The 19,324-nt window shown below is 48.1% G+C and overlaps 4 protein-coding genes across 4 annotated transcripts; 2 read left to right on the top strand and 2 right to left on the bottom strand.

Moving 5' to 3' along the window:
* Positions 1-3,937: 3,937 nt before the first annotated feature.
* Positions 3,938-4,117, top strand: GUITHDRAFT_150330 (hypothetical protein; the record flags this gene model as incomplete). Its single annotated transcript, XM_005840073.1, has 1 exon — positions 3,938-4,117. A coding segment is annotated over one exon (180 nt), but the record flags the coding sequence as incomplete, so codon positions are not given.
* Positions 4,118-5,804: 1,687 nt separating this feature from the next.
* Positions 5,805-8,366, bottom strand: GUITHDRAFT_100864 (hypothetical protein; the record flags this gene model as incomplete). Its single annotated transcript, XM_005840074.1, has 21 exons — positions 5,805-5,855; positions 5,899-6,015; positions 6,063-6,143; positions 6,187-6,276; positions 6,321-6,359; positions 6,419-6,454; positions 6,501-6,542; positions 6,604-6,642; positions 7,028-7,078; positions 7,133-7,208; positions 7,257-7,319; positions 7,372-7,467; positions 7,512-7,570; positions 7,621-7,663; positions 7,709-7,790; positions 7,835-7,869; positions 7,921-7,958; positions 8,019-8,062; positions 8,118-8,191; positions 8,242-8,312; positions 8,361-8,366. The coding sequence occupies 21 exons, from the start codon at positions 8,364-8,366 to the stop codon at positions 5,805-5,807; spliced, it is 1,233 nt and encodes a 410-aa protein (XP_005840131.1).
* A 3,718-nt stretch (positions 8,367-12,084) lies between these two features.
* On the bottom strand, positions 12,085-13,387 carry GUITHDRAFT_64573 (hypothetical protein; the record flags this gene model as incomplete). The annotated part of the gene is made up of 4 exons (XM_005840075.1): positions 12,085-12,138; positions 12,195-12,284; positions 12,332-12,875; positions 12,993-13,387. The coding sequence occupies 4 exons, from the start codon at positions 13,385-13,387 to the stop codon at positions 12,085-12,087; spliced, it is 1,083 nt and encodes a 360-aa protein (XP_005840132.1).
* Positions 13,388-15,406: 2,019 nt separating this feature from the next.
* Positions 15,407-17,196, top strand: GUITHDRAFT_64482 (hypothetical protein; the record flags this gene model as incomplete). Its single annotated transcript, XM_005840076.1, has 3 exons — positions 15,407-16,252; positions 16,348-16,736; positions 16,788-17,196. 3 exons carry the CDS (start codon positions 15,407-15,409, stop codon positions 17,194-17,196), a joined length of 1,644 nt encoding a protein of 547 aa, XP_005840133.1.
* Between the last annotated feature and the right edge of the window lie 2,128 nt (positions 17,197-19,324).

Raw genomic sequence — 19,324 nt, forward strand, 5'->3', positions numbered from 1 at the left:
CTCGCTCCCCTCGCTCCCTTCGCTCCCTTCGCTCACTCGCTCTCTTGCCCCCTTCGCTCCCTCCCTGGCTCCCTCCGATCGCTCCCTCGCTCCCTCGCTCCCTCGCTCCCTCGCTCCCTCGCTCCCTCGCTCCCTCTCCTCGCTCCTTCTCCTCGCTCACTCGCTCGCTCCCTCGCTTCCTCGCTCCCTTCCTCCTCTTTCCTTCTGATAAATCGCGGGTACTCTGCCTTTACACGCCAAAGGCCGGCAGAGCAATGAACAGCAGCGACTGATGAAGATGATTCAGAGATGGTCAAGAATCTGCAAACTCGCAATCATTCCATCCTTCTCCTTTTTCATCAAGTCGTTAGTGTTCTACCTGTCTACCGTAGCATCGGACGGCGTTGCCCGAGCGTTGCAGTAGATATCGTGATGTCGAAAACCTGGCAAACATGTTCAGACCACGATGATGGTAACAATAGTCTAACGACTATCAGCATTCAAAAAATCTCTTGGATCGTAACTGCAGAAACAGAAAACATTGTCATCGAGTGCGATTTTTCCCTGGCAAAATCTTGAAGTTGCAATCAAAAAACTGCCTGTATCCATTCAAGCGGATGATATACTCAACGTTCATGGACTTCAGAACATTGATGTAGTCAGCTGGAGTGTGCGACACAATTCCATCAGGATTCATTGCTCTCTGTGTTCCTTTCAGGAAAGTTTGTCCTCAAACCTTCTCTCTCGGGCTCTTGAAAGCAACAAACTTCCCTTCGACAACCTTGTTCAGATTTCCATTACCATGATTATCATAATGCTGAAACGAGATTTTCAGTGCAAATTGCAATGCATCAGATGCAAAGAAAAAGGAAAAGAGAAATACCAGAGGATGGACAAGAACAAGGACAAGAAGTTTAAATGAGAACATGCAATATCACGTTTGCAATCTCAAGCTCAAGTACGAAAACTCACCAGATATTCCTCAGGATCGAACCTTGATGGGTCAAACACGCCTCTCTGCATCGCTCGTTCCAAGCTCGACCAGCAGGAAGTTAAGGAGAGCTTGAGGCTGACTGGGTCCCAAGTTGCGTCTCTGTAGCTCAGACAGACATCTCGTGGAATGTTTGCAAAAGCCTCCATTGCTTCTGATGGAGCGACCCGCAGGGCAACGCGGCTGCCAGGCTGCTTCAGAGTGCTGATCAAGTCGACGTCAAGCATGAGCACAGGCCGCTTCTCAAGGAAGGAGATGGAAACACTTCAACAACAAAAATCAAGCGAGCAGCGTTGGAGCTAGCAACTTGAAGGATAGGCATCAAGTTGGCGAGCGTGGAGGTTGAAGAAGACCGAGACACGCTGAGTGGGGACGGGAGCCAGATAGCTATCTCCCTGGCGACCAAGGAAGAGGCTCGACGCCTGATGGAAGATATTCCCTACGAATTGGAAGGAGCGCTGGAAAGGCTGGAAAGTGTTTGAACTATACAAACCTCTTGCTCGCAGCTCCCTCCGGTCCCCTTGCGCTCTCCGGGGGCCTACGCGCCGCAGAGCAGCATGCCTCAGGCTAACGGGCTTATGGGCTGATCAGACCGTGACTCGCGGCTCGCCCCTGCCTTCCATCCTCCCTCTCTTCCCGCGCAGTCAACAACCTTGAAAGCTTGTAGTGTGGTAGATCATGTTCCTCGTCTCACAGTATGAATATCAAGTTTTGATCTGTTTATGTACAAAGCAAATTTGAATAAACAGGCTGAGCAAGCTTCATATTAGCTCCCCCTTTGACTAAAACATTTGTACCAGGAGCTAATCCTGTGGCGCCCATAAGCCCCCTATTGCTCTTCGCTCATCTCTCGCCTAATGATCCGTCTAAAGGGGGTTCCCAACCTTGGGAGTTTGGCCCATTGTCCTATAGGCCCCGGCTCAGTTAGGCCTGGTTGCTTCCGTGTCCACCGGGCCCGTCGCACCCTCTAAACCCAAAACCCTAAACCCGTAAACCCATCAGCAGTGAGGAGATGGCTAATCACACGATAAGCATGAGGCAATAGCACGTGAGGAGCAGGAGATTACAATGTTTGGCATTTGTTGAAATTTCCAGTTAGAGGGCGAAGATTCCTTTCCAACATCTTTTTATTTTGACCTTTTCCTTTCGAAGGACTTACGATGTCAACTTTGCAAATCATGATGGTGATGCTGGCCTTTTCGTTCATAAGGTTCGCAAAACTCAAAGGCTCTTTATGTGTTGACAAGAATGTTATCAAGCACCTCACAAGGAATGTCGTATCCTGAGGCACTACAGCGGGCGCAGAATGTGAGCACAGTGCATGCCAGCTCGTTTATGCTGATGGTTTCCAGGGAGAAGCTACGCTGGAGGTTCTCAAGGTGTTTCGAGAAGCGTACGAAGATTCAAAGAAGTCTTTCAATGAAGCATTGAAGATTGAGAGAAAAACAAACTTGGCTGCCCTGCTCCTCGATGTGGCAAATCGACAGGCTGATCCCGGTGAGAGATTCACTTGAGGCAGTGCAGTGAATGACCATTGTTCAACAGCTGTCTTCATGAAGATGTATCGCGAAGCCGAAGCTCTATCACTGGAGGTCATTGCTGTTGCTCCTGCAGACGACGCTGCAAACTCCAACCTCAAGGCAGCTCGAAACAGCATGCAATTGAGGTGAAGAAATGGATTCTTGTGACGTCAATGCCGACTGTTGCTGCGGTAGGTTTCCCCAAGGATATGACATGGATGATGATGTTCAAGCTTCCAGGTTCTTGCAATGATGCTGATATATCAATACATGATGTTGTAGAGCAGCTCGGAAGAAGATGACGGAATAGAAGGATACGACGATGACGATGACGATGACGATGACGATGACAAAGAAGATCAAGTTGAATCTGATACCAAGAAAAAGGCCAATTTGCAGCAGTTTAACACGAATTACGTCAAACAGGATAATGTAAGCACTACTCTCTTCATGCTTTTGTTCGGAGTGTATCTGATGTATTGTGATCACCAACTCCTGTGTCGGCTCTGGACTGCAGGAAGAAGTCGACTACAGGCAATGTACATTCCATGCTTGAAACCTTTGTAATGATGTTTGGTTTATTAGGGATCAAGAAGGAGAGGAGGATGTAGAACATATCTTCGCATGTACTTTTCAATATTTGAACTCATCGGCTTTCTTCAGGAAGACCAGGGCTCGTACATAATCACTGAAGAAGATGAGGAGGAAGAAACATTCGTCGGACGGATGGACAAATTCTCAGCTGTTTGCCATGGCAAAGAGAAAAAGACGTGTGAAACTTTGCAAGAGGTCTACCTGACATGTAAAACGGCTAACAATGATGTCTTTTACTGCAGAGAGGATTGAACAAGTGGTCCCTGTCCACTAAGGCATGGAGTGAAATCTTGAGCGCGATCAAAGATGGCGGACTGGCTGTAGTCACCAATGCTCTTCAAACCACGATTGCAGGCACCTCGTTGATATTGCCATACTCCTCCCATCATTGAGCATTCAAGCCTAGATCGCATTTTTCAAGATCTGTCTGGCCTCTCTGCAGAATTCTTTGCTGTACAACAGGAGAAGGTGGGATATTCAGATCCTGGTTTGGTCTTGACATGATGAAGGCTGCGTACAAGCAATACCGTAACAGCAACTTGCTTGTGCAACATTATTCCCCCGGAATCAAAGAAATCAAAAGGTTTTTCGACTCAACCGAGATACGGTAATTGAGTTAGCCATCAATTGATCAGAATTGACTGGGTCCAGGAATGTGCTGGGCAAGGTTTCTGGGGTGAATCTTGATGGTCCTCTGCTCTTTGATGTTGTGTATCGGCGACCTGGCGATCACGAGCGCATGCGATCAACAGCAGACAATCATCGCGATGAGAAGCAGAAGGTCCTGGAATATTCCAAAGATGAACCTGTTAGGGTTTAGGGCCTGCTGACATGTTTGCTGCAGTCCTACAGGAAGAGAATTGGATTTAGGATTGAACTTTGCAAGGATTGGAACCCATCTTGGGGAGGAGAATACTTGTGGAATGCCCCGCTCTACGTTAACAAAGCTTCGTTCAACAAGCTTTACCTGTTTGCCGCAGGTCCAGCTGCTGCTGTGCAGGTTCTTTTTCCTGAAGTTATTGAGAGCTGTTAATGCTTTTCAATCACAGAGACTCTCCACTAAGGTTGAAGTGAGTGATGCTGAGTCGTTTTCATCGACCAAACACTTTGTGGTAAGTTTGGAACAACGACCTGCACCGATTGTGTTGTTATGCTGTCTTCCTGACTGTTCTTATTCTTTGCTAGATCGAAGGCTGGTATACTTCCTCAAAGATATATGACTCAAAGCTACTTGAGAAGGTCTGCCTCATCCATCTATCTCTTGCTCCCAGAAACACAATAAGCTGCGTGCTCCTTTGCCTGATGTTCTTCCTGACGACTCATCTTCCTCGTCCACTGTCAAACTGGCCTTCATGTCTCCTTCTATTGCTGCCTTGTGCTTTCTTGTGTCCTCGCTCCCTTCTTTCCACATCCACGTTTGCGATGTTCGTTTCTCGAGTTTCCACTAGATATACATCTCCCTCTTGTTTCCCTCTACAACATCACCCTCCAGCTCTCATCTGATCACACGGCTTCGGCTATCCATGAACTCGTCTTGATACAAACCTCTCACGATCTGCAGGGCATGAGGAAGAAGTCGCGAGCGCATGGCGCCGTCGGCGTCGCTGTGGACGGAACAAGCGCAGAGATAGCCGAGCTCGCTGTTGTGGATTGACGCACTATATTTGACTGAAAATTCTACTGAACTTTCTAGTGAATGAATTTTAAACAAAAAATGATTTTCTACTCATAGAGTGGTAACTAAACGTTTATACGACAATAACTAGTAATTAATTTTAGTCATCTTTTGAAGAGCCGCCATGTTGGTGAGTTTTGATTTATGAGGTTGGAGGAATAGAGAGAGACAAACATGATGCGACGAGTCTGAATCATGAAAGTTTATGATTGCCATGAATACCATGATGGTGATTGCACTGATAATGATGACGACGGTGAAGAAGACAATGCGATAGGCAAATGATCATGTGATGGTCATCGAAATAATGATCCTGATGATGAGTGAAGTGGTATTAGTGATAGTGCAATGCGATTTTGCTTTGTCACCAGCAGTGCTAAGCTTTACTTCCCCAGTCTGACACACCAGTTTTCTCTATGCTGTTTCACAAGAAAGTGAAGGTAAACAAGGTCTCAGTTAACTTCAACTAACTTGCCTTTAGGCCGCTCCTTGCGACCAGGCTCCTTGCGGTAAACCACCTTCTGAGAGTGCAGGCCGATCGGTTCTGACTCGTGCAGGCACTGGCATGTCCTATCTTGCTCCTTCCTACAAGAGAACGGTGAATGGAGGAGGAGGAGGAGGAGGAGGAGGAGGAGGAGGTGCACTGAAGATGTGCAGGCATCCATCGTTGAGCGAGCAGAGGCTGGAGTACCGCAAGGCGCTGGCATTGGCACCAACGCTGTGTTCGGATCTCTTGGGTGACCTCTTTCAGCGGGTCTGTACACCAAATCACTAACCAAGACGAAACTTTCAGGCACATCGTGGAGATGGAGCACAAGGTCCACAAGTTTCACTAGGTTGTTTCTGGTTAGACTGTGAGCTCGATGATAGTGGCTGGGTTGTGCTCATGTGGGGGCAAGATTGGGTGTTGTTGAATTGCTTTACAAGCACAAGCTTTACTTCTTGTTCTCCGAACTCATAGTTGCACTCGTAATGAACAACTTTCATAGCCATTATGTTAAAACATGTCTTAAGAACTTCGGTGGTTGGAAGAAGCATGTCTGTTCTACGCTCGTTCCTGACGAAGTGCGTTCATGGCGTCTTGCACGGTTTCCGCCTGAAAAACATTCAGAGAACAATCAAACAGCATTGGTCTCGACCTGCTTCTTTGCGCAGAAGCAGATGCTAAAGATGCTCAAGAAGAGCTGCAAGAACGAGACTGCGAACATCAAAGAGTAGAACACAGGGACTTGGACGGAGTAGAAGTAAGAGAGGATCTGTAGCGACAACAATCACTCTGTGTTACTCAGAGCCGCCCAAGTACCTTGAGATACTGGATCTGACTGACAAAGAGCTGGGAAATGGAGGAGTTGTAGACATACCCCTTGAAGGCTGTGGTGCACAGCTGCTGTGATATCAGCAAAGTCTTGGTCACATCCAACATCCACCTGTGTGCACGACACGGAGCAGATGAGGATGAGGCCGACATTGAACAAGAATGAGTTCATCATGGTGCCGTTCAGTCGGAGAGGGTGAACCTGCCTCTCCGTTAACAGACTGGTTCCTTCACCTCCAATCTTACAGATATCAGGAAAAATCGCCCAGCAAACTTGATTGAACCCTAGAGCATCACGTGAGGTAGAGAAGGAAGCAAAGCTCAACCAAGCAAGGGTACTTCACCTTGACACAACAGATAAGAATGTAGAAAGCGAACACCTATGAAGCAGGTCAAGATTCCAATCCAAAGATTGCGAGCTCGTACCCCGTATGCAACGATGCCAAATAAAGGAAAAGCATCGGACAACTGTTCGCAAGACAAAAGAATCAACCTGGATGCAGAAATAATGATGCACGGGACCACTGACCTTCAAGAAAACATTGCTCAAGTACGGGCCAGCGAGCCCCTGAATACAACTTCAATGGATACAACGAGACAGTGATTCAAACATTTACATACCTTCAAGAAGATCTCAAAAATGATTTGAAACCACCAAGAAACCGTGATGACAGCAGCTCCAAGTCCTTGAAGGGTAAGACGGTCAAACTCAATCACATAGTTTAGATGGCACTACCGCCAAACAATTGTAACCAAGGAATCAAGGGATTGATCTGGTTTCGTTTGTAGCAGATGTTTAACACCTTCTATGCATTCAATATCTGCATCAAACAGAAAGAGTTGGACCTGAAGTTCATCTTCGAGATCCAGAATCATTTTCTTATATTTGTTTGTGAAACGGCGTTCCTTCAAAGCCCTTCACGAATAGTATTGCCAAAAAGAAGATTTTTTACCTTAAATCTGTTTGGCCTGCCTCTGAACTTATCTCTCGTCTCCTTTCCAACCTGCATCCATGAAGTCAGTTAACCTGTTCAGTAACGACGCATAAAAACACCAACCTGAATCAATTCTTCACACCGTTTCTTCAACTGAAGCTTTTTTTCCGCAAACTGTTTCAGGTCAATGGGTCTGGGCCTTCAAAGATGTGTAAGGAGTCGACAACGCGAGCATGACATGGAATACCGATTGTACCAATCGCCGATCAAATCTATCGGAAGCGCAACCAGCCCAATTCCTCCAAAAACGCTGTTGACATATCTCAGAACTCGTGCTCTGCATGTTTGAACGATCAACACACGTCATGAGCATCCAGCCAATGAAGCTCAGGAGCGCCAAAACGTAAATAACCAGCGATGTCTGAATCGTTTGAATGGCAGAGTACACAGTGATGGACCTGCATCATAGGTTCAACGGCAAAAAGACAACATAAGAACGTACTGTACAGCACTCCAAGCAGGCCGTTGTGATGAGGGAGTATACAGATACGTCGTGTTGGTCTGTATGAAAATCTTGTCAACAAGATATGCTTAATCCATCCTTCTCGTACCTTCGAATAAGGTTGCATTACCAGCACAGGCAACTCAACATATCTGGACGTAATCAGTCGACGATGAGAAAAAGAAGTCAAATCTTACCCCACGCTAAAGTACATCCCGAGCAAGATGCTTACGAATACAAACAAGTTTACAGTTGACCAGCAGACGGTAGTGCAGATCCCTGAAGGTGGACTCACATCAAGGCACAGGATCGCAACGGCTTACTTGTTCCCATCGGCTCTTCATCGTCCGTTTCGTACCTGCGCATCACAATCAGTATCTTGGTTTAAAAGCACAGTATCTTGGTTTACCAGAAGTACGCAAGGGGAATGAAGACGAACGTCATGATCTGACAACTGAAGTCAAGAGCAGAAGAAAATAGGAAACGAAAATCTCATCCAGCACTCACCGCAATCATGATTAGCACTGTGTACCAAGTCTGTGCCAACCCAGCTACCAAAAACTTGTCAATGCACATTGAATATTCGCAAGCTAGTGAAGAACTTACCGGAGGCTGGACACTGAGCGTCTGTTCCGCAAGCCTGCGAGACGGAAGCATCGAAAGGCAGCAGCAACACAACACTGAGGAAAACAATTCAAGAAGGCAAGACAAATGCATCCATAGGTCATACCTGCAAGCCAGAAATAAACCAAATAAAACTATCAATTTTGGAAGCCAAGCAGAATTTCTATCGTCCGGATGCTGAAAGCACTGATCAGGACTCGATAAAATCATTCATCAATCAAACACCTGCATCTGGATGAGGAAAACTACACATCCTACTAATGTCAAGATGCCAACAACCGCTGCTACGATGCCATAAAGAACATAATCCACCCTGTCTCAGGGGTAAGATGAGGCGTTTTGTCACGGCATCGAATCACATTATCGGTCAGCCTTGGAGACGTGGACAAAGCAAGGCAAATTCCAGGGGCGAGATTTTTAAAGCATGCTCTGATGGACTGGATAAAACTTCAGAATAGAGGGAAAGCAAAAATGCATTGTAAGATTGTTGTGATGAGGTGGGTATAATATAAGCGTACATGACGATGTTTTGCAGTCTGCAATCTGATCAACTTGTCTACCGGAGCTATCATCAGCCAAGCGTGATTGAGCTATCATCAATCAAACATGCTTCTCCATCCCTCACTCAATAAGAGATCTGTTTATTTGCCCCTAACTCCATTTTGGCTTCACTTGACAAACGATTGTAGCCCTAATGCCACTCATTCACATCGAAATATCCCTTGCAATGCTCCTGCCCACTGCCCTGAGGATACAGCAGTCTCTTTGACAATTCTCAAGGCTCCCCAATTTTGTTCCAACATACACTTCACATCGTTGCTAGGGCTATCTTCGTTGTTCTACCTCGGCTCCTTCAGTTATGTTCTGCTGTTGTTGTCCTTCCTCTACATCTTTCTTCTCTTTCCTTTTTCCCAACTTGCTCCACCTGCGCTCACAATTCCCCATATTCTTTCAGTATTTTATCATGTATTGGTCATGAACCATTGCGCACTTCCAAGCTATTCTCCTGCTCGACATGCACATCCCGTCAACCCATCACTCTGTGCTTTACTGATTCCTGCATCGTCTCCATCGCCTCCGTCTGCCGTCTACCGTCTGCCGTCTCCACTCTTCTACTGTCTTTGTTTGAGTCGCCTTCTTGCTTCTTCCTCTTTGCCTCCCCTCCCCTTGTCTCTCCCCCTCCACCCATCTCACTCAAATTTCTCTGCAGCATTTGCATTTTCCCCGGTTTCTGAACCACCCACCCTGTTATCTAGAACAATAAAGCCTAGGACCCTACCTTCCACTGAACACCACCCCAGCTCATCTTGAAATGACCCCTCTTTTTATAAGTATTGGACTGGAATATTCAGGGGGTGGGTAGTGTCCCTACCTCATTTCTGAAATCTCCACCCCCTATTTTCTCATCGACTACACCCCAACAGCACTACCCCTACCCTTGAACATGATGGTCCAATTCTGAAGGACCCGTACTTTGATTTGAAAATGCTCATCACCCCTGTAGGCTTTTCCTCCTCATCGACAACTCTACCCCACCTTTGCGATTGTGTATCACCCCCGTTCACTCTGGTTGGAGGGTAGCACCACCTTCCCTACCCCTGTAGGATAGAGTAGAAATGGGGGTAAAACCACCCCTTGGGTAGTGCACTACCCCACCTTTTAGACGATCCCGCCACCCTGTGTTCACATTTTTCTTTGGCGCGGTTTCGCCATTTGGGGTCACCATGCTTGGAGGCGCAGGAACTCAAAGTAACAGAAGAGAGGAACTTGAATAAGAGCCAGATCAACAAAGCGCGACAGCAACAGCAACAGCAACAGCAACAGCAACAGCAACAGCAACAGCAACAGCAACAGCAACAGCAACAGCAACAGCAACAGCAACAGCAACAGCAACAGCAGCAGCAACAGCAACGAATCAAACGTATTCAACGCACATCAAGAAACATCGGACCAGGAATTCCACGTTTCTTTCATACCCAGCTTTCTGGCATCTTGGAAAATCACATGACATGCAAAAGAATAGTCGGGAAATCTTTCGTAGACCTATTTGGCCATTATTCGACTGCAGTATCTTGCTCCTTCAGTCCAGCAAAGAGAATTTTGGACGCATTTCTCGTTCTCTTGGCGATTGCAGGACATAAAAGGGGGTTCAGGCACCTTCATCTATTTTTGTTGTTCACTACCTCGTATTGTCTTCCAGCATCTCTCACATTCCATGCGGGATACTTCTCCGTGTCCTCTGCTCCCGTTCTTCAGTTGGTAATTCCATTGTTCCCCCTTTCCTGTTCGATGTGTTCTGATCGATCAACAGGATTGCATTGGTTTGTTTTGCTCTGAGGTCGAGGTCACGTCGCTCTCGTGCCGACGTGATGGCTCAGGTGTATCAGCATCTGTAACAGATTGTGAAGGATGTGGAAACTGGGCATGTGAATTTCCTCCGCTCCCAATAGGCATGAAGATGAATCCCGTGAAGATTTCTTGTGATTTAGAGCGTACGGGCCGAGGGGCAAACTTCAAGCAGGATTCATGTTCTGCGCGTTATGAGGTGATATCAGCCGATACCGGAAAGACTGATTTGAAGGAGATACACTCCAACGTTGTTCGCGATTCAGAAAAAGAAGACAAAAGAGATGTTCATGTCGCTGCTCCTCCCCACCCTGCAAAATCTTACTCAAAGGATGGCACGGCAGAGAATAACAGCACAGCACCGATTGACTCACTGAGAGGTGATGGAGAATTTCTATTTGCAGGTCTTTTTGTGCTCATGTTCGACAAGATACGGTCCTCAGCGATTTTTATTCTACAGGCACATCATGGAGCCTTTGGCATACTGCACTTGTCGGATTTGCTACTCTCATGCTTATGTCTATTTCTTCCTACTTTCGTTTCTCAAAGTATCTTCACTAGCAGGAAAAAGTCTTGCCCTGATACAGCGCAGGACGATCGCTATTCAACCTCTCACACCAGAAGAGCGCCAATCGATACATGCTCAGTTCTGCGCGATCGACACCGATGGATCAGGTGCTCTTGATAGGACAGAAATCAAGGTTTTGCCTGAGAATTTATATCTTGGGTTGTTCTAATCAATGCTTCTTGCAAATCTCTGTTATTGAATCCTCAAGAATGCAATGATCAAATTTGGGATCTCAAGCATCACAGATGAACAAGTATTGTTTCATGATCTGTCAACTTTGATTTCACTGAACATGGATGTTTCAGTTGGATTCTGTGATGTTTGAAGCTGATCTTGATGGGAATGGAGAAATAGACGAGGCGACTCTCCTGCTCTCGTACTCCTTTCGTGACAATTCTTCAGGAAGAGTTTGCTACTCTGTTTCGCAAATTCAGGTCAAGGGGAAATCTCAACTTCTCGAGCGTCGTGAAGAACGTCATAATGCGAGATTTCAATCACTTGAGAAGGTTGCTGAGTTTTTGACATATGAAATGATTTCTTGATCTCATTGCACAGAAATTGGTATGATGAAGCCAAGCAATACTTTACGTTAGTAATGATATTTGTTGTGCTGATGGTCGTTTTATATCATGTAGGAAATATCGCAATGAAAGTTGAACAATAGAACCAAAGTGCCCATATCACTATCACGATGAATCTCTGAACCATATGAGCAGGTTTATTAACAAGAAGTTGCGGTAACAGATACTCTTGTGATACATTGAAATACAGGAAAAAGAGTATTTCCTAATGCCATAATTGCGGTGTTCATGTGCGATCAGTCATCTGAAAGCACAAATTCTAATGCTCATCCCCCATCGTACTCGACAAAATCCAAACAGACAAAAACTGATGACAGCCGTTCCAGAAGTCCGACAGAGAAGATAATCTGCTTTCAAAGCAAGTTTGCGTAGTTAAAGTACATAGTGTAGAAGGGCTATTTCAGCTTGATGCTGTTGTCAGGAGTTCAGAAACCAGGAAAGACAAGAATTGCACTCACATAATGCACGTCATGTTGTCACCGCCGATGCCTTGTGTTTGCTTTGGATCCTGCCATAAGGTGTCAAAGAATTCCATACTGCTGAGGACACAAGGAGGTCACAGACCACGGAGATGCACTTTTCAAAGATATCTTCGCAAATTTTCGAAATGACTTGATTCGACTTTAGTCGAGCCCTCACAAAGTCAACGAGTTGCTGGTACCTCACATTAATCGAGCAAATACATGCAACAAGTAATATACCTGATTGGACATGCAGTCCCACACGCCATCACATGCAGTGATGATAAATTCGTCTTCTTCTGTGCGAGGAATTCTCCTTACGTCTGGCTCTGCAGTGATGACTTGTTTGGATGGGGGAAGTTTGGAGTCACTCTTATACTTCAGATCTCCGATAGACCGAGAAAGATTCAAGTTTCCATTCACCCGAAAATGCCCATTCGCGGCTTCCGAGACCCAACCTCCAGCACTTGTAATGCGAGATCTCTCTTTGGGATTGTTTGGCTTGTGGTCTTCCGACAGAGGTACAGCCTGGCCTTTGCGACACAACACACTCCTCGAGTCTCCTGCATTGGCTACAAAAATCTCTTTTGCGGTCAGGACGACGACATTGGCTGTACATCCAGCACACGTCGCTTCCTCTGAACAACCGTTCAATTTGTTCGAGCCCTCGGTGCCTTGCTGAACTGCTTGTGAGCTGGCCAAAGCATTTTTTTCCATTCGCTGCAAAGCCATCATTTTGACCATCAATTCCATGGCTTCTTTCTGTGTGAGCTTTCCTTTCTTCCTTGCATCTTCAAGGCTGCTATTGATGGACGAACGTACCAACCCAACAGCTCTTTCCTGACTTGCATTGCCTATTCGAGGAGCGTCCTGATTTCTTGTCCCTGTGCTGGCTGCTGACGTGGAGGTGGGCGAATCAGGTTGGCTCGACTTAGGAGATGAAGAGAGCGAGATCAACTCCGCAGCATACTTCTGTTCTCTCAGCATGGCGTCCATTCGATGAAAGGCGATCGGGAGACTTGGTTCCACTTTCCCTTGTTGGTTTGATACGATCCCTTCAAACTCAGTTTGAAAATGTTTTGACACGAATTGAGCTACTTCCCTCCCTCCATGTCCGTCAAAAACACCAAATATACCAAGTGGATTTTGTTTGCCTACGTTTCCGCAAGCAATGTGCGCATCTTCCATATTTGTCCGCCATCCCTGCATAGCAGACAGGCCATACTTGATCCCACCAATGCCAGATCCATCATGCGACTCCTTGTCCTTGACCGGACTTGAGAGATACGAACCCATCCTTTGTAATGAATATGTTGTTAAGAGGAAAGAAAATGTCTCGCCCACTTAAAACATGGCGATTCACACTGCCTGCCCACCGAGAAATGCAAGTATTCAGGGACGGTACAGTCGGGAGCAGCAACGGGTAGAAGCGTTCTGCCTCATCTCTCAACCATCTGTCAGGTCTGATAGGCAAACAGAACCTGTAAGAACGAGTTACTTATCTAATTTCCATCATCATAACGTCAAAGAGAAATGTAATGGATAGGACGCAGAGACCGGGTTGGTTATCACTCGTAGACATAAATCATGATAAAGACCCAGAAAGATGTTCAGTCACTTCCTGGGCTTCATCGCGGAAACAATCTTACATCGCAAGAATCGTTAACGCAACAATCATGTGCATGGTAACTAAAGAAAAATACACGTGGTAGAGTCATGAACTCTAACAGTATTTCAGCTTCCACGATGAACGTTGACATGAAATCGTCATGATCAGACACGCCCTTGCTCTCTTGGAAGCAAGGGCCCTCAACTGCCTGCATTCCCTTCGCTTCTACTTCCTCAGCTCTCTGCCCTCTGTGACCCAATCGCACCCAACCAACATCGGGAGCTCATGAGCGGTGGCGGTACCCACCTACCCACCCTTTCAATCTCATCCTGTACCCTACCCGGCATTTATTAGTACCCCATCCCTCCCATCATTGAATATAGTAAATGACCCACCCCATTACCTCCAAACTCTACCCACAAAAGACTTCATTCCGCCACCACCCCTACATACTTTCTACTACTAATGTTTTTTAGTTTACTCCCATGAATAACCCCGCTGGAATGATTACCCTACCCTACGGTGTCTCATTTGTACCCCATGTCAAACGAACCCTACATCAATTTCGAAGTACCTCCACACTGACCAACACTCCCTCTTTGGCTGACCCCTTGCAGTACCCACCCCCATGTGCTTGTTTAACCTCCACCCTCCAATCCTCTACCCCCAGCCTCCATTTCCCCCGAAACATTCTTTTTTTTGAGCCATACTGGAAACTACCCTCACCTCCTCGACTTCCATCCAAAAAGAGTAATTGATAAGGGTGGGTTTCACACCCCACCCCATTATTGTATGCACATTGTGAGAGGGTGGTTGATTTGGGGAAGAACGGGGGAGAGGAGAAAGAGCTGCAGTTCCCAGTGGTACTAGTAGGGAGTAGGGGTGGGAAAATTTTAGTAAGAACAGGGTACTTTTAGATATGAATCGGGGGTGGGTTGAAAAAACACGGGTGGGGGTCCTTTTGATTACTATGCTGTGCGGGCAGGGTACGGTCCATCACCCAGCAATGCAATATGATCCGATCCGATGATGGGCCGCGGGCGACTCGGATGATGGCGGCATGAGCCGCTGAGCCGGGGCCGGGCCCGAACTTCCGGCTCAAAGACTCGAGACCGTACTCAGTAGTATCAGCCATCAGCCTGGCAGGGCCGATCATCAACTGAGTTGCAGCCTTTTACTCAAAGTTAAGTTAAAAATCAGTTACGTTCTGTCACAGTGTCGCGCCGTAGATGGCACTGCGGCCAACCGGCGAGAAGAGAAAAGCCTGACAGCGAGAACCCAACCTAATCCTGCCAACGGCTGTCCCTCAAACTTAATCAGTGATACCTTCACTTAACAGCGCGCAGGACAATTGCCCCCCGTGCCATGCCAGCGACTCGATGTCGCCGGCCTGCGGCCGCCGCCGAAGTCCTTTCCGACGGCTGCCAGTCCGATCCCCGCCCGCCGATGATCGGATGATGGGCCCGCCGGATGCCCGGCCGCAGTGCCGGGGCGAGCCGTCAGCCCGTCCGACCGTCGCCGGTCTCATCCGAACGGTGACTGGCCGAGTGTGCGATCAGTGCTGAGACCGTGACTCTGTCGTGTGCCGATTGTGACTGAATTATTGTTTCATCAACGGCTGCATGTTTAACCCCACCCTACTTAGAACTCTTACTTTGTCCAAAATAAGGGGTGGGGTGAGTCGCAAGTCAAGCACTGCAAACGCAATGGCGAGTCGGGCGGTTCGGGTGGCGGAGCCAATGGTGATCAACGAGGAGATGGTGCGATCATGTGCTTCCTCGGCCGACTACCTTCCTACCAGCACAGAGAGAAAGGAAGAGCTCAAAACTCAAACCGAGCTGCATAAGCTCGAAGCTCTTGCTTGCTCCTTTAAGAACATTCTGCAAATCCAGTCGTTGGACGGATTGGACGGGTTGGTAAAGTTGCAGCTTGACAACAACATCATCGAGAAGATAGAGAATCTAAATCATCTAACCAACTTGACGTGGCTCGACCTGTCCTTCAACAACATCACCAAGATCGAGGGGCTCGAAAAGCTCGTCCGCCTCACCGACCTATCGCTCTTCAACAACTCGATCAGTAAGCTTGAAGGCCTCGACAGCCTGTCGTCACTGAACATGCTCAGCGTCGGTAAGAACAATGTGTCCTCCTTGGAAGATGTCATGTACTTGAGAAAGTTTCGAATGCTCAAGATGCTTACTCTCAGTGGCAATCCTATCGAAAACGATGCTGACTACCGCAACTTTGTCATTGCCAATCTTTCCTATTTTGACTGGAAGAGTGGAGGGCACTTGTCATATCTAGACTACAGACTGGTGGAAACATCAGAGGTCGCGGCTGCCCGCGAGCAGTTTCAAGATCAGCTGCTCGAGCTTAACGACCAAGAGAAGAGCGAAGCTGAGGCGAGGGAGAAGGAAGCGGAGAGAGTGAGGAAATGTGAGATGCTCAAGAGCTATGGCATTGAGGGCATCGACAACCTTCTTGCCGACATGATCAACAGCAATCCTGAAGACGAAAAGGTGTCTCTTCTGTTAGCTCGAGATAGACCTGACGTTGCTTGCCTCTCCTTGACAGATGCGGTTGCTGCCATTTTGGAAAGAGGTGTGAGAGACTTCGGTACTTTTGCGAAGCTGATGACTTTGGACAGGTACATGAAGAAATCAAGATTGAATTCAGAAACTCCATCGAGCCCTTTATAGAAACGAAGGCTCCATTGGTGAAGCGGAAGGCGGACGAGACTGAGCGATTCAGGAAGGTAGTCGAACAGAAGAAGTCCGAGAGCGTCCAGCAGAGTATCGTGCTGGTGAACTTGTTCAAGAAGCGGCTGAAACGAGTCGCCGCAAAGTTGGATGATGAAGAAACTCCCAGCATGATCGTTGGAAAGGAAGTGGAGGAGCTTAGAAACTCTAACAGGACGTTAGGGAATGAGCTGAGCGAACTGCAGCTTCGGCAGAAGGATATGGAAGATAACATGATCAACGAGTTCGAGGCTCGATATGGTGAGATTATCAGAATCATCTCCGACAGCAATAGCGGGTAACTTGTTCTTTCTTCTCGCCATGCTCTTTGACCGTGATGTGCCCACAGCTTCTTCACGACCCTCAGAGAAATCCTGTCAAACTTTATCAAGAAAGTGATGGAGATGGCGATGGAAGAAATCGAGCGAGTCAACACGCTGGTCGAGAACGCCAAGGCTCGAGATAAAGCTCAGTTTGACATCGACTTCGGGGACATCTCGGACGACTCTGCGTCCTTCTTGCGGGAGAAGGAGATGGTCCTCAGCTCAATCAGCGCCTCTCAAGATTACTTCTTCGAGAGGCTGGACTCCAAAGAAGACCAGATCCAGACCGCCGAGCGGAGCGCATTTGCGACGCTCATGCACCAGCTCAGGCTGACATGCCAGGAGGAGGATCGGAGGAGGACGACGGAGATTGTGCAGGCGCAGGAAGAGTTCGAGGAGAAGATCCAGCAGCTGGAGCACACACACGCCGATTGACAACCTTTGACGTAGAAAAAGAATAGACTACAAATACATAAATATGACCCCCCACCTCCACCCCTCCCTCCTGGCAGCCCAGCTGATCCCGAGCCGAAGCTCCTCAAGGCTGCTTGAGGGCCCAGGCGATGAGCGGCTTGAGGAGAGTCACGCAGGACGAGGATGTGCAGGCGCTGGTTGCGCTGGGGATCAGCTGAAGCTGCAGGTGGAGGAGAGCTCACCTGAGGACACGCTCGTAGAAGCTGCGCATATCTTGCAGCCCTGAGTCAACCCAGAAGCTGCGAGAAGATCAGCAAAGAAGAAAGAGGAGCAAGGAAAGTCACCAAGTTTGCATGGCTAGAGATCGGCCGGGAGGAGGAGACAAGAGCAGGACGCGTTCAGCAAGAAGAAGAAATGAGAATCCATCTTCACCTCTCCAAGGCATAAGACGATTTGCTGCCTTTTCCACGTTCTGCAGCAGAAGCTCTTTGCGGAAACGAACAGCCTGGCACTGAGCAGGCCGGTCAAGGCAGTCCGACAAGAAGCTCTCTCACCATCTGATCGAGATATGTTGCTAGGAAGAAATTGAGGAACGGAGACTGAGATTCACGTCAGGAGAGCAAGACAAGGAAAGCTCCGTTACATTCAAATCGGTCTGGAAAAAAGGGAGGAAGAGCTGGATAGGGCAGTCAACATCAGAGAATTTGAAAAGAAAGCCTCACAGATTCGGGCTCAGCTTGCATGATGGCGTTGGACGAGGAGGAGGAGCAGGTCTGCGAGCTACACACGCAATGTCAGCGACAAGAGTAACGATGCTCTTCCTACTTGTCCTTTGCCCAGCTGTTGTCGAGGGCGGGTAGGAGGCCCAACCTCGCGCAGCTGTCTTTCAGCAGGGAAAAACTGCTCCGGTGACAAGCTGCCGGGGAGGAGAGGACGGACGCGATGCCTTGCGAGGGGAGCCAGAGGAGCCGGAGCTGCATGTCCTGCATGGCAGGGGAGGGAAAGTTTGGATTGAAAGTCTCCATGAGCGCTGGGAGTATCAAGTCACGTGATGAAGTCGAGCAAGTTCAGGTTGACACAAGAGGAGGTGAGGAGGGCGAGCCAAGGTGGAGAACGGAAAGGGAAGGAGGGAGAGGCAGGAGAGAGGGAGAGCGAGGTCAAGCATGGTGTGAGAGAAAAGGAATGAGAGCTGGGAAGTATCGCTAAGGATCCGGGAAAGTTGTCGCGCGTGTGATCACCAGAATCATCGTAGGAGAATAGAGAGTGATTGCAGTAACTTCCCAGCTCCACCAAATTTCCTTGCGAGTCCACCAAAGGCCCAGCTAACTTCACGGAGCTCCAGGACGATACCCCCCTGTCAACCTCTCAGGATCTTCCTAGCTGAGGAGGTCAAGTCGTACCGCTGCCATGAAGGACAGAAACACTCGCCCCATCGCCCCTCGTACGCTGCCGTTGTCGAGCACCATGCTCGATCCCAGTCCTGCGCATGCCATGAGTGACAGGACGCGAAGGCATGTAAAGAGATAGAAAGACGGGACACGGATAGAGCATGTAAAGGGCAGGAATAAACAGTGGCAAAGGTCGACCATCGTTGTGCAGTTGTGAAACGTCTGGTTCTTATAGGTGAAGGGAAAGTGACAGGAGCTTCCAGCTGGGACCGTCCCGTTGAACGAAGTGACGCACTTAACATCGTCAATGCCGATGTCAAGAATCTGCACAGAAAAAAAAAATGTCAAAGTGGTGGGACTTGTCAAAAGGTTGATCTTCTCTCACGTCCGACGATGACGCGCGAGTAGCAAACAAGATGGTCAGCTGCTGGCTCAAGAAGTACATGTCTCGCCCAGCGGATGCCGAGCAGTAGAGCTTGTAAGGAAGCGTCCGGTCGTACTGTATCAAGGACTGTCAGAGAGACCGATCGAGTCCAGCTCACACCCACCTGCATCAACGCTTGCAAGAAGTCGGTGGGTCTCAAACCATTGTGGGAGACTTGAACCCACAGCAAGAGGTCGGGGAAGTTCTCGCCTGCTGCTCCTCTCATCGTGACATTAGCTGAGCTCTCCGAAAAACTGCGCGAGCCCACCAAGATGTCTCCGCTGACCAGGCATGTCAGGCGACATCCTGTGCAGCAAGAAGAGAGGACAGGGAAGAG

This window comes from Guillardia theta (assembly GCF_000315625.1).
Source record: "Guillardia theta CCMP2712 unplaced genomic scaffold GUITHscaffold_6, whole genome shotgun sequence".
Classification (NCBI taxonomy): domain Eukaryota; class Cryptophyceae; order Pyrenomonadales; family Geminigeraceae; genus Guillardia; species Guillardia theta.